At 45.1% G+C, this 13,594-nt stretch overlaps 1 protein-coding gene across 1 annotated transcript in view; it reads right to left on the bottom strand.

The window, feature by feature from the left end:
- Positions 1-5,068, bottom strand: part of LOC121007954 (serine protease 33-like) — a 78,680-nt gene extending 73,612 nt beyond the window's left edge. The window contains exon 1 of the mRNA XM_040440221.1: positions 4,597-5,068. Coding sequence (XP_040296155.1) covers positions 4,597-5,068 — 472 coding nt within the window. The remainder of the gene's footprint in view (positions 1-4,596) is intronic.
- Between the last annotated feature and the right edge of the window lie 8,526 nt (positions 5,069-13,594).

Raw genomic sequence — 13,594 nt, forward strand, 5'->3', positions numbered from 1 at the left:
CAATGGATTGCTGATTGCTCCTACTATGATAATATTCTGAGACAAGCCACTAATACTGATATGCCTGACTTCATTAAACGGTCTGATGAAATGTTACAAGCTTTTAGTCATTTGAAATGTGCAATGGTTTCAAGTCCTGGTTTGGGCCTACCCGACTATGGCGTGATGTTTCACTTATTTGCCAGGGACAATTGTAAAACATGGCGGGAGTCCTGGTGCAAGATCATGGAGGCAAAATCTGCGCTGTTGCTTTTTTCTCAAAACTGGTTCCCGTATAGGTTCAGGGCATGCCTGCATGTCTCAGGAGTTTGGCAGCCTGTGATATGGTCGCTGAGATGGCCACGCCTATCACCCTAGGTCATCCCACCACTCTGCATACCTCACACAATGTTCAGGCCCTATTGAAGAACATACATACACAACATATGTCAGCACAAAGACTGAGTGGATATGAAGTTTTGTTGCTATCTAATCCTCAACTTCATATCAAATACTCAGCACCCACATTTGGTCCAATGGCTATACTGAATGCCCTACTTGGCTACAAGGGAGTGCAGGATGATTTGCCTCCTTCCCATGCATGTACTGAACTTATACATGAACATACCTCACCTAGGCCTGACTGGACTCACCCATTGAAGGAGCACCTGATATTTTTGTGGATGGATCCTGTTCCCGCCCTAATGACAACACTTATCATGCAGGATATGCTGTGGTTCAACTCCCTGATGTTATTCTAGAATCGAATCCTATACCTTTTCAGTCAGCCCAAGCGGCTGAACTGATTGCCCTCACTAGAGCTTGTTGTCTTTTTGAGGGGAGAGATGTAAATGTATACACCGATTCCAAGTATGCCTTTGGGGTTGTACATGATCATGGGGTAATCTGGCAGAAGAGAAGCTTCATAGCTGCTGATGGGAAGCAAATCTCACATTCCACCCTAGTACATGATCTCCTGGCCGCCATCCAATTACAAAGAAAAGTTGCTATTATCCATTGTAAGGCACATACTGGTCTCCAAACGCACATAGCTAAAGGGAATGCCCTAGCTGATCAGGCAGCAAAAGAGGCTGCTATTAGAACAGCAGCAACAGTTCAAATGCCCTCCCTAGTTCCAGACATTACCCTTACTGACAATCTATTGCTAAGCCTCCAGGATTTGGCTACCAGTAGTGACAAAATAGAATCGCAGTCGGTAGGTGCAGTACAAGACCCTGATACGGGTCTTATCTGCAAAGAGGGGAAACCATGTATTCCAGTTGCAAGCGCCCTGATTTTAATTGCACAGTATCATGGTCTTGGCCATAGGGGAGCACAGGCAACTACTGACCTCATTCAGATTTTTTTATACCAAGTCTTAGATCAAAGGTACAATCTTATGTTTCACGGTGTATTATATGTCTCAGAAACAACCCAAATAATTCAAAGAAGGCCCAACACCAGCATCTGAATTACCCGACTTCGCCATTCACTCACTTACAAATTGACTTCACCCATATCCCAAAGACAGGAAGAAAGCAGGAGTATGCAATTGTAATTGTGGATATGTTCTCTAGATGGCCGGAGGTTTTTCCTACTACCAATGAAACCACACAAATTGTGGTAAAAATTTTGTTACAAGAGATCATCCCCAGATGGGGGTATCCTGTTCAAATTAACTCAGATAATGGCCCAGCTTTTGCGTCCAGGGTATGTAAGGATTGACTGGAAGTTCCACCTCCCTTATCACCCACAGAGTTCCGGGGTAGTAGAAAGGATGAATAGAACAATTAAAGAAAAAATAAGGAAAATTACTTGAGTGCCGTTCACTAATTGGAAAAAGTTCTTACCTATAGCCCTAGCAGAAATTATGATGCAGCCTAATAAGAATACTGGTTACTCACCATTTGAGGTCCTAATGGGAAGACCCTTCCCCACCCCTTGGGGTCCAAAGGCCCCTGTGATAGAAAAAGGGGATCTAGAAGTAGTACAGGCAGAATATGTGAGGAAACTTGTAGAAACTTTAGATCAAATTGAACGAGATATTGCTCGTGCCTCTCCTTTCTCTCCACAGGAACCTACGCATCCTTTCCAACCAGGAGACGTGGTAATAGTCCAGCGCCTGGCAAAAGGACGGAAACAGACTGAGTTCCCGTTTGGACCACCCACCCGAGTGGCAGCAGTCAACAGAACAACGATTCTCACAGAAGAGGCTCCAATCTGGATTCACGCTAGCAGAGTGAAAAGGGTCCCTGAGGTTTCTTCTCCGGTGACAGACAAAGACAAAGAGGGTGAAGCAGGTGTGAAATCCCTGAACAAAGAGGGGAGCTCAGAAGAAGTTTCCCTGAAAAGTGCCTTGCCACAGGCTGAAGATGATGACCCCACAATATTCTGGGAGATTTGTTTGTCTGCTGATAATGATTAATCTTTGTGTGATCTTACCAGTCTGGCTTATTACTACATGTATTTATCACCCAGAGGAGATGAGTTTCTTCTGCGGTGCACCAAATAATCAGTCAGTATATAAAAGAGCTCAGGAGCAAGATCCCTTGGCTCCCGTCCCCTTTTATTCTGAACAGAATAGTATAGTCAGGATGGCAAATGCCCTAAATGTTAGTTCATTGTGCCTTAAAGACTTACAGAGCCCACGGGATCTTATACAAACATGTGTTATTGCTGAGCCTACACCCGATGAATCCCTCCTTGAAGTCTGGTCGATGGCTAACAATACACAATCTTTTATTCCCTTGTATGACTTTTGTGGGGGTGTCAGAAATTAGGAAATAGCAGGGATAATATTAGAATAATTACTATTAATGTGACTGCAGCAGAGACTTGTTTTACCTTTTCCCAGGATATGACTTTATATTGTGATAGTAGAGACATAAAAAGTGGATTACCTAAGAATAGTGTATATGATTATATTGATGACACCTGTAAAAAGAATAGTAGGCTGGTTAGCTCCCTGAATAATTCCATGAGTTGTAATAAGACCATTGTGACTCCCAGTTTTATCTATAATATAATTCTCCCTAAGGGATGGTTTTTGTCTTGTGGTAACAGCACTTACAATTACATTCCTGCTAATGTTATTGGAGGTCCCTGTGCTTTATCCAGGCTGACTTTGGCCCTTCCCAGTCAACCCCCTATCAGGAGAGCTTACAGATCTGTTACCAAGACTTTATCAGAAAACTGTGACTACTTTACCCCTTCTCAGCCGTGCAGAATATACAACTTTGGGTGCCTCTATATTTGGAGTGCATGGACTGGCTATATATAATACTCGTACTATAAATTCTATTGCATGTGACTTGGCTAAGTCTCTGAATCACACCTCTATCGCCTTATCAGACGTGCTTCTAGATCTACAAGGCGTAAGAGGAGCAGTGCTAGTAACTAGATTTGCTGTGGATTAGCTGTTACTTAAACATAATATAGGATGTCAAGCTCTGGCGATGGATACAGGCTGGCTGGCTTCTCCAATACTGTGGGTTGCTAGAAGATGTTAAGCTTGATGAATGCAGCTCTCTCATGGTAAGTGGTCCGGGTAGGCTCAAGTTGGACCTCTGGCTCAGTTTCTGGGAGAGAAATATCATCTGAGTCCTCACAATTTTCTGGCTTAGTGTAGTGTACGGGGACGGTAATGCCCGCCACTACAAAAGGGTCACTTTGTGTGCTGTCGTGTCCCCTTATTTATGGGGAGGTTGGTTATAACTTGTAATTGAATGTGATGCTATGTATTTCCCTGTTACTGTGAAACTTGCATGTACAGGCCTGCTAGGGGTGTCATTCCAGCTCTTAGTCATTAGAGGGAGCTAGGGAGCCCTAGTTTATATAAGGCCCAGTCAGGGTAAGGAAGGAAGTCTAGTCTAAAGTCAGTCTACAGCAGTTGGAGTTTAGACTATGTCAGAGACAAGTCCAGGCCTGAAGCCTGCGGACCAGGATAGGGTATTGCGGTCCCTGTAACCGGGTTCCAAATCCAAGGAGAAGGTTCCCCTCCTGAATTTATATATGCAGAAGCAGGAAGACCACTGTTAAACAGCCTGGGAGTTCAGAAGTTTCTAGAGCCTGAGGAAGCTGAGAGAGACAGAGGCAAGCCAAGAAAAGCAAGAGGTACTCAAGACAACAGAGAAGGTACTTTATAAAGATAAAACCAAGGATATACGCCAGAGCTAGGGCATTGGGCCTTGGAGAAGATTTTCTATGTTCCAGGATCAGACAGGAATAGAGTGCAAGCCGCCTGTACTGCAAGTCCTGTGTTTAACACTCTGAAGTCACCTTGCTATTTACATATACATTGCCTGCATCAACTGTATTGAAAAATCGACTGTATGCAAAGGAACTGCGCTTCCGTTAATGTCCCTATATGATACCTACTAAAGTTTAAGTTCTGCTTTAACATCACGTGGTCCCTCAGTTATCCCTGCTATCAGCAACGGCGTGCCACCGTTTAATTGGCACTGGCGTCACGAACATTTCTCATCATCATCTGCCCTTGCAGAGAGTCAGCCGTACCAGGTTAGTGACTATTGCACTACAACACCCAGGAACATTTCTAAACATAACTTGAGTACGCTGCATTAGGCCACGGGCGAGTCATCCCTGTGGCATACTGACCCCTCAGGCCCTCAGCAAGGGTGAATTCCACTTGTTCCCCCTCCCGGAGGTTATGCATGTACCCGGGTAAGTAACTCCGCTTGACGGACCTTCTGTTCACATATAGGTCCCGGCCAGTAGTGAGGTCTTTTATGAATCCAAAACCCCGGTCCTTGTCAAAAGTAATGACAGTGCCCGACCTCCGTTCCAGGCGGGGCTGACAGTCTCTAGGGTTTTCATGGATGGCTTTTGCAACTTCTTCAAAGTAAATTTTAGTTTGAGTCATTTTGCGCACCTCAGTGGTGCGTATCTCTTCCATCAGAGCAGGCCACAAAGGACTCGGCCTGGGAAAGATGTCACATGGCTGCCGGCAGGGGTAGGGCGGCATCCTCGATCCCGGAAAGTATGCAGGTGGCTCACCCATTTCTTGTCCTGTCCCGGACTTTGGCTCTCTGGATGCTGGAGTCTCTCTGGTTGCTCCGCTCTCTGTCATCTTTGGTTACGCAGTTTCCTTCAACTTGTCATCTCTTGCACGCCCCCTAGGTACTCCAGTATAGGGGATGCAGCACATATATTGTCCATGCAAATGAGGTTTATGGCGTGGCAGAAATACGATTCCCGCTTCTCAACACAGTGGCGCCAATATTTTCCCACTTTGAGAGGGGGTGTAACTTAGTTTTTCCCGCCTGGCTGCTCTGTGATGGCGCAGCAAACAATTACAAGTCCTTTAGGTGGCCATTTTAAGTGCAAAGCAGGCCATTCAAATAAAGCAAGCAGCGCTATTAACTTTTGAAAAATCCACAATTTTGCAGTTTTAAAAATGTGGTTTTGTAGTAGAAGTGTAGCGCAATACATGCAGACAGTCTCTAATCAGCCCAAACAATCCTTTGGACCAATAAAAGCTATCAAACAGTTGGGGCTCATTCACAATAGGCAGGCTATATGGGCGCAGGGGTTGCAGATCCTGTTCACACAGTTCATTAAAGGCACAAAGGAAATTAATCCTGTTCGTGACGCCAAGATTTATTTGATGCAGTGAGCCAGACCGACAGGGGAATTATATGTGAGGTCACGGTGTGAGCAATAGGTGGGCCGGTTATGTCGTCCCTGGGCAGGCTTGCATAAGTGATGAGGAGAACGGCACAAGGATTCTCTGGGGCACACTCTGGTGTTAGGGACACAGGCCAGATGGTGGTTCGAGGTGCCCTTGATGGTCTGTATTAATGTGCCGATGGCAAGGTCCCTTATAGTCATGATGCCAGTACCTTTTATGGTGGTACAACCATTTACTGTAGTGTTAACTGAGGAATTGGAGACTGAGACAAGGATGGTGCAATCCAACTTATAACTTTTACTAAATGTTGCTCCTGGTAACAGTAACATCCAAGTATAGTACAGTCTCTAGTACATCCAGATATGAAATACAGTCTCTCATGCATACGGGGGTAGGATATTGTAAGTCCTCAGATAAAACAGGCTCTTTGTCTTTTATATATATGAAAGCTACTGCTTCAGACTAGGCTTTTGAAGTATAAAAGTCTTAGGCTGGTATTAACTCTCGCCTTACTCTAACCTGTATTGAAGGTGGTTTTCAGAATCCTTGAACCTCTGTTTCCAGTGGTTTTCTGACAGTTGGCCTAACTGTCCTCAGGGTTTAAACTGGAGGTGTGGATGCCGTAACTGTGTCCTACACCTAATTGCAAAGGTGCCTGGGAAGCCTTTAAGTATGGCCGTGTGCTTTCCTTTGACTTGAATAAAATATACTAATCCCCTTGAATACTTGCTGTTTGTAGCTTATCACTGGTCACCCTGGAGGAGCAAGCTGTAGAGGTAGATTTCTCACCTCTAGGCTGAATCTTGTAGGCTTTAACCCTGGACTGTGGAGCCAACAGGGAGAGTGCAGAGAGGCAGGAGGCCTCTCTCCAGCAAGCAGCTACATCATGGCTGCTCTCTGACTAAACGTCAGGGAAAGACTGCCCTAACTAGGCCTGAGCTAAGCTATATATACACTGTAACACTGCACCATCTTGTGGAGAAACTGGTGTAGTGCACCCTGACTAGGCCTGTGTAAAGGATCTTACACATAGAATCACATAGTGACATGGGAGAATATGACATGAGATGAAGTACAGCATACAGGCATAAGATATGACAATAAAACACAATCAAACTAGTTTTAGGTGCCCACGATCACGTAGTGGAATGCTGCACGGTGCGGTCACACATCTGCTGGTCTGTGTAGGAGACTCACGCGCTAATTCATGGGCCGGCACACTCTGCTATCGTGATGTGTGATTGTGCCTACTGGGGTGCGTCACAAAGAAAAAAAACACAATGCAGCAGCACTCTGCAAACACACAACGTACAATAATGCCACAGTCATAGAAAATATTCTGGTGCTAATGCTGCGCTTATTTTGTAAATTTGAGATTCTTGGCAAATACATTTTGTCCAAAAATCTTTGTGCCCGACTGCCGGCGTCAAGGTGATCTCTATAAAACTGGAGTGAGCCACACCTCCTGGAGTCAGCGCACCTCCATGAGTCAGCCACACCTCCTGGAGTCAGCCGCACCTCCATGAGTCAGCCACACCTCCTGGAGTCAGCCACACCTCCAGGAGTCAGCCACACCTCCTAGAGTCAGCCACACCTCCTAGAGTCAGCCACACCTCCTGGAGTCAGCCACGTCTCCAGTAGTCAGCCACACCTCCTGGAGTCAGCCACACCTCCAGGGTTCAGCCGCACCTCCAGCGCAGTACAACTGCAAGAAAAAGGGGGTCAGTCAGCACATCCCAATGCGCAGGTGCACGCCACCATGGCTAGAAACACGAAGAAAAAAACACAATGCAGCAGCACTCTGCAAACACACAAAGTACAATAATGCCATAGTTATATAACTCATTGGAAGCTGTCTGGCACCAGGAGAGGTATAGAGTGGGCTCAGCATACATGTTGGTACCTGCGTTCCCTGTATTCAATGGAGTCTATTATGGCACATAACAGGTATTGATTAGTGTCAGGTTCATGTCCTATAGAGATCACCTTGACGCTGGCAGTTGGGCACAAAGATTTTTGGACAAAATGTATTTGCCGAGAATCAGAAATTTATAAAATAAGCGCAGCATTAGCACCAAAATATCTTCTATAACTATGGCCGTATTATTGTACTTTATGTGTTTGCAGAGTGCTGCTGCATTGTGTTGTTTTTCTTCGTGTTTTTAGCCATTGCGGCGTGCACCTGCGCATTGGGATGTGCTGACTGACCCCCTTTTTCTTGCAGTTATACTGGGGTGCGTCGGCAGCTGAGTTAAATGTGGGGAGCGGACGGCTGTGTCTGCGACCTATGAAACATACCGCAGCTATCCCAGGACCATGGGACAGCCAACAAAAACCAGTACTGTCCCACTGGATCTGGGACGGTTGGGAGGTATGTGCAAGAGCGTAGTGTGTAGGGAGCAGTGATGGCCAGTTTGCATTGCTCGCCCGCGAACATATGAAGGCTGCCATCTTTTTTCACAAGTCCGGCGAGGCACAGGTAAGTCCTTACCTTTGCCTGTGCGCGAGCCGGTCTGAAAACAAGTGCGATCAGCGGGAGAAGGCAGTTCCGAAAACAGCCACCGGGGGCCTTCATCGGGCTGTTCTCGGAACTGCCTGCTCCCGGTGATCGCACTTGTTTTCAGACCGGCTCGCGCACAGGTACAGGTAAGGGCTTACCTGTGCCTCACCGGACTTGTGAAAAAAGATGGCAGCCCGCATATGTTCGCGGGCGAACAATGTGAACTGGCCATCACTGGTAGTGAGCTCTATAAGGTCTATGTGGAGGCAATCAGTCCTGCTCACATTCTATGACAGGTTGCTGGCGGCCACTTTAAACCATTCTCGGAGAACCCCTTTAAATGGGGCTACACGTCTAACCAACTGGAGCAGAGTATAGAAGGGAGCAAGTACTCTGTGTAAGGCTGGGGCCACCAGTGACTCGGGCCCCAGCATGTATTGTATGACCAAAGATCTCAGCATCGGGATGTGACTGCACACTGGAGCATAATGACAGCAGACAGGACTGCGGTGCTGAGACCCCTCAGTCTCAAGAAAATAAACCTTCACGATTTCTTACAACTGTCAGTTTGCACATGAAACAAATTGCGAGTCGCAAAGCGACCCTATTCACTTTTTAGTAGGTTGTGATGGACAGTCATGTCCCGATGCAGTGATCTTCAGCCGTGTGTCATTTGACCTGCATTGTGGTGCAGCGTGTGATCTGCAACATAAATCAATATATAGTGCTGTAGACTACTGAAAATTGTGCCCCCTGGTGCAGGAGGCTGAGAGCAGAGGAAAACCTGACCGTAGAGACTGTGTGTAGACCCAGGGCTAAGGGAGAAAATATGATCACATAATGAACCAAATCTGGAGGGAGAGTGACCATAGCCTCATCTACCACCCATCCGAGCCATGTGAAACTGCACCTGAATCTGCACTCAAGAAGAAGGGCGCCTTTCCTGGTGAAGACTGTGAAGCGGTTCTGCTGCATTGTGTGAAGACTTTGTTGTTGCAGTGACCTCTCATCACCATTCTTCCATGACCACCACCCCCCCTTCCTTCATTGTCATTTCTCTTCTTACATGACTTCCCTGAACACATAGAAACCTGCAATGTGGTCCAGATGAACCAGAAAAACCAGATGAGGTTCTTTACTCCTGAAATTAGCAAAAAATTGAACACAGCGGCTCTACCTCTCAACCGAATGAATCAGGGTGCACATCTCTCGGTCCACCCAAACCGTCTGGACAAAATAATTAAACAATGAAAAATGAGGGGCACTCCAATTTGGGAAAACAAAGCAGCAAGTACTCGTGCGTATGTCAATAATCACACATATTTAATATACAGAGCCAATACATAAAATAAAAACATCCATAGAATAAAACAATGTATACAATAAATAAGGACCTCAAATATCGCAGGGCAATCGCAAATGTTCATAAGATATATTTTCCAACAATCGCCAAAAGTGTCCGTTAGGCGACTCCACTTATAAATAGTCGCAGGAGATGTTTGCAATCCTAGAGCATAAGTTCTTGTCTCCAACCTAATGGAGGCTCCAACTGACTCGCATAGGGAGCGTTAAATATCAAGGCAGAAACAACCACGCACTGTCCAGATACTGTCCCGCTAGCTTAATCGGATCGTCAGATATAATAATCGTGAAGGATATCTCTTACCATATATCGTCAACAGCTCGATCTTTCACTCAAAGTTTTCTGCCGATCTTACCCTACGCGGCGTCCCACGTGGTATGGAGTCTTAAACGTGACGTCTCACGTGACTCCTCGGCTTGGCAGCTGTATAGTATCGGATACTCCTTACGATCCTGCCTCTTATTCGAGACAATATGAATAGTTCATATAAGAGAATCCTCGCGACTGTATCCTTCCTCAGATCCTAGTTTAACGGGGAACGGCTCACTGTCCCAACAGACCCAGACGCGTTTCAGGGTATACACCCCTTCCTCAGTGGTGGTGACAGTGAACACTTCACAACCTTTTATACCTCTCCAAAGGTAAACTTTGGGTGGGACTGGTCTAATTAGAACATTCGAAACGTCCGATCTGGAGTCCTATTCCCATTTTTAATTCCATGAGAGCCAGACTAATACCCCACATATTATTGATCCACCTCTAATACTTACATCAGATGGTCTTATAAAAAAGGGGTTCTATATCACTCCCTAACTAACCATCACAACAAATATACTACAGTATATAATATAAAAGACACTTTATAAAACCTCCATAAAATATATATAAAATATACATAAAATATACGGCTCTTACATAACAGGCGCATCACTCTAATATCAAAACATATAAGAACATATATAAATGCAAAAACGCACAAAAAATGCATATGCGGTTTGGTGCGTTTTCACCGCGTTTTCAATGCGTTTTTCACAGTAATACTGCAGACCACACCTGGGAGGTCTTGACATCAAATAGAGGGATTCTGCCCCATCATAATTCTACACAGGGCTTCATTGAGAGTGTGAAAGGGAGGAGAGCCGGACAGGGAGGAAGGAGCAGAGTGCTGATAAACAGCCAGACTCTGGACCTGCGTCACCACCCGGCTCACCCCCCATCCCTCAAAGAAATCCAAATAGTTCCCATTGAGGCCCCTAGGAATCAGGGACTCAAACTCGAAGATGCGACGGGACTCCTGTCTGGACATAGAGGCTATATGGTTCCCACCTCTCCAAGGTTTCTTCACCCTCTCTAATGCAATGAATGTCAGGGAGGAAGGATCACAGCTATGTACATCTTTAAAATGCCTAGAAAGAGAGTGTAGCACATAGCCCTTCCTGATATTACCCATGTGCTCTGCCACCCTCTTCTTTAGCGTCCTTTTTGTCCTCCCTATATATTGTTTTTGACATCCACATTGTAGTAGATAGATAACGTCAGTTGAATCACAGGTCAGACATTCATTAATGTCTAACCTGAACGCATTCTGAGTGGAGGTGACACTAGTTATTTTCCTTGCAAAGTTAGTAACTTTGCAGTTGCCACACCGTCCACATCTATGGAAACCTCCAGTCGCTAACCAATTTTGACCTTTGGATAAACTCTTCCTATCCACTTTCAAGGTGGGTGCTACTTTTGCCGCCAGATTCACTGCTCTTGTATAGGTAATCCTAGGGTCTTTAGTAAGGGAGGACCCTATAATCTTGTCATCAAGAAGGAGATACCAATATTTCCTGATGATTTTTTCTACCTGTCGATATTGTGAATGATAAGGTAAAATCATCCTTATCACCTCCTCCTGTGGGGGTTTACATTTCGGGGTAAAAAACTCCTCCCTATTCATATCCCTGACTTTTTCTAGGGCTTTCTCAACAGTCTGTACTGGATATTCTCTATCCACAAACTGTTGACTTAAAGACACAGCTTCTTCTTCTTAGAATTGTCGTTGGTCGGTACAATTACGTTTCAGTCGCCTAAATTGGCTGACCGGTATATTTAATAGCCATCTTGGCAAATGGCAACTTGAAAAACGTATAAAGCTATTCCTAGCTACCTCCTTGACAAAAGTGCTACACTTGATCATACATCCTTCTATCTCTATGTTGATCTCCAGAAATTCCACTTCCTTATCACTAATCTTCGGGGTAAATGTCAGGTTTCTCTAAATTGTTGTTAATTTCCGCCAGAAATTAATCTAGGGACTCCCTTGTACCCTTCCATATGAACAGGACATCGTCAATATATCTCCGCCATAGCACCAGATCCGCCCCCAACCTGCTTAACAAAAATATGATATTTTTATTTTTTCTGTATTATTTTTTTATTCTACAGAAAGGAGGGTGATTAAAAATTTTTATTTTTTATTTTATTTTTTATATATTTTTCTGTTTTTGTAGCCAGTTTAGGAGGCTACAACATTCAGTATTTTTTTTTTGTTTATCCAATATTATCACACTCATGCATACAGGAGCATGGTAATATGTGAATTGCTCATTTCTTATGTTGGCCTGCCACCTGCTGGACAACATAAAAATTGCAGCTCTAATATGGGGGTCTAATATGCTTCTGGGTTTTTCACACTTGATAACAGCATCTAACAGCAGCTTTAATAACCTGGATTGGCATCATTGCCGGTCGCAGTCATTACCTGCGGGCCTCTGCTGTTTACACATTGCTCAAGTACCGTACATGTATGGCACTGGTAGTGAAAGGGTTAAGGCTGGGTATGGTATTAGTGGCATGAGGGTGCAAAATTAGTAGCAGTGGTCGCAACCTGGCGTTGCAGTAGATCAGCTGTTTATGGGTGGTAGTAGTAGTAGTAGTAGAGGTGGATGCAAAGTGTTAATAGTGCTGGCAGTAGGGGATCAGAAGTACAGAGTGGTAGCTACGATGGTGGTGGTGTTGGTGGTGGGTGGCAAAAACAACAGCAGCTGTTATATGGTACGATTGTGGTCCCAGTTTTTAGGAATGCCGAGTGGTATGCTGAGGCCTGATATCTTTGTATCACAGTGCTTCTACCTGGGTACTGTCACTCCCCAGGGCTAGACTCCACAGCAGTCAAAGGGAGTTGGTAGAATAAGTCAAGTCCAGACTTGGTAAAGTTCCATGGTTTTGCTTGAATAAACTTGCATCTAACAATACTTGATCTTTCTATTGGCTCCAGCAGGCTAAGGGTAAACCGGCAGGTGCTTTATCTTTCTCTGCTGCACTAATCTCTGGCTTCAGTCTGGTTACTGGACTTTCTAGCAGCTCTGGTACCTTTGAGAGGGGTGCCTTTGGTTGTTGACCCCCTCGTAATACTCAGTCTATGACCTTCCTGGAGTTTTGGTGCTCTATGAGCTGCTTCCCCTGGAGGACTCCTGCTGCAGGAGGAGGGAGCTCCCCTCACTGCACCATGTCTGCTCTCCTTTCAACTCCAAACTCAAATCTAGCTTTCTGAAACCCCCTCCCTTAGTAGAAATCAGGACTAGCCCACTTCTGCCCAAAAGGGTGGGAGAATGGAATGGTTTGTTCTAAGAGCTCCCTCCGCCAGATCCACTTCCACCTGCTAGACAACCTGGCACAGTGCATAAAATACAATACATAAGTTACATAGCAATATTATAGAGGAACAGTATCAAAGGACTTGGAATCAAATACACAGATTACATTATTTGTTAGACATTAGAGACAGTAGCAGGGTGTAGGAATGGTAGTGCCCCATCTGGGGTACTACACATTCCCGTATTTAAAACCAAGCCGTTCTCGGCTTGTACTTAGGGTTAAGTGCAAGGGTTCCCCTTAAGTGCTGCTTTATACTACTTACTGTTACCATCCCATGTTCAGATGCTGCAACCCTCACACTACATTGACAATACATATAAGCTGTAATAGCGATGGCTCCCTACACATATTAGGTACCTCTCTGCTTTGCTGAGTAGGGTGTCTATGGCACCATTTCCCTCTCGGTGAACCCAGAGGACAACAACTGCACAAGGCGATCATTCTTAACTCTCTTTGTGTA

Source organism: Bufo bufo, chromosome 7 (assembly GCF_905171765.1).
Source record: "Bufo bufo chromosome 7, aBufBuf1.1, whole genome shotgun sequence".
Classification (NCBI taxonomy): Eukaryota; Metazoa; Chordata; class Amphibia; order Anura; family Bufonidae; genus Bufo; species Bufo bufo.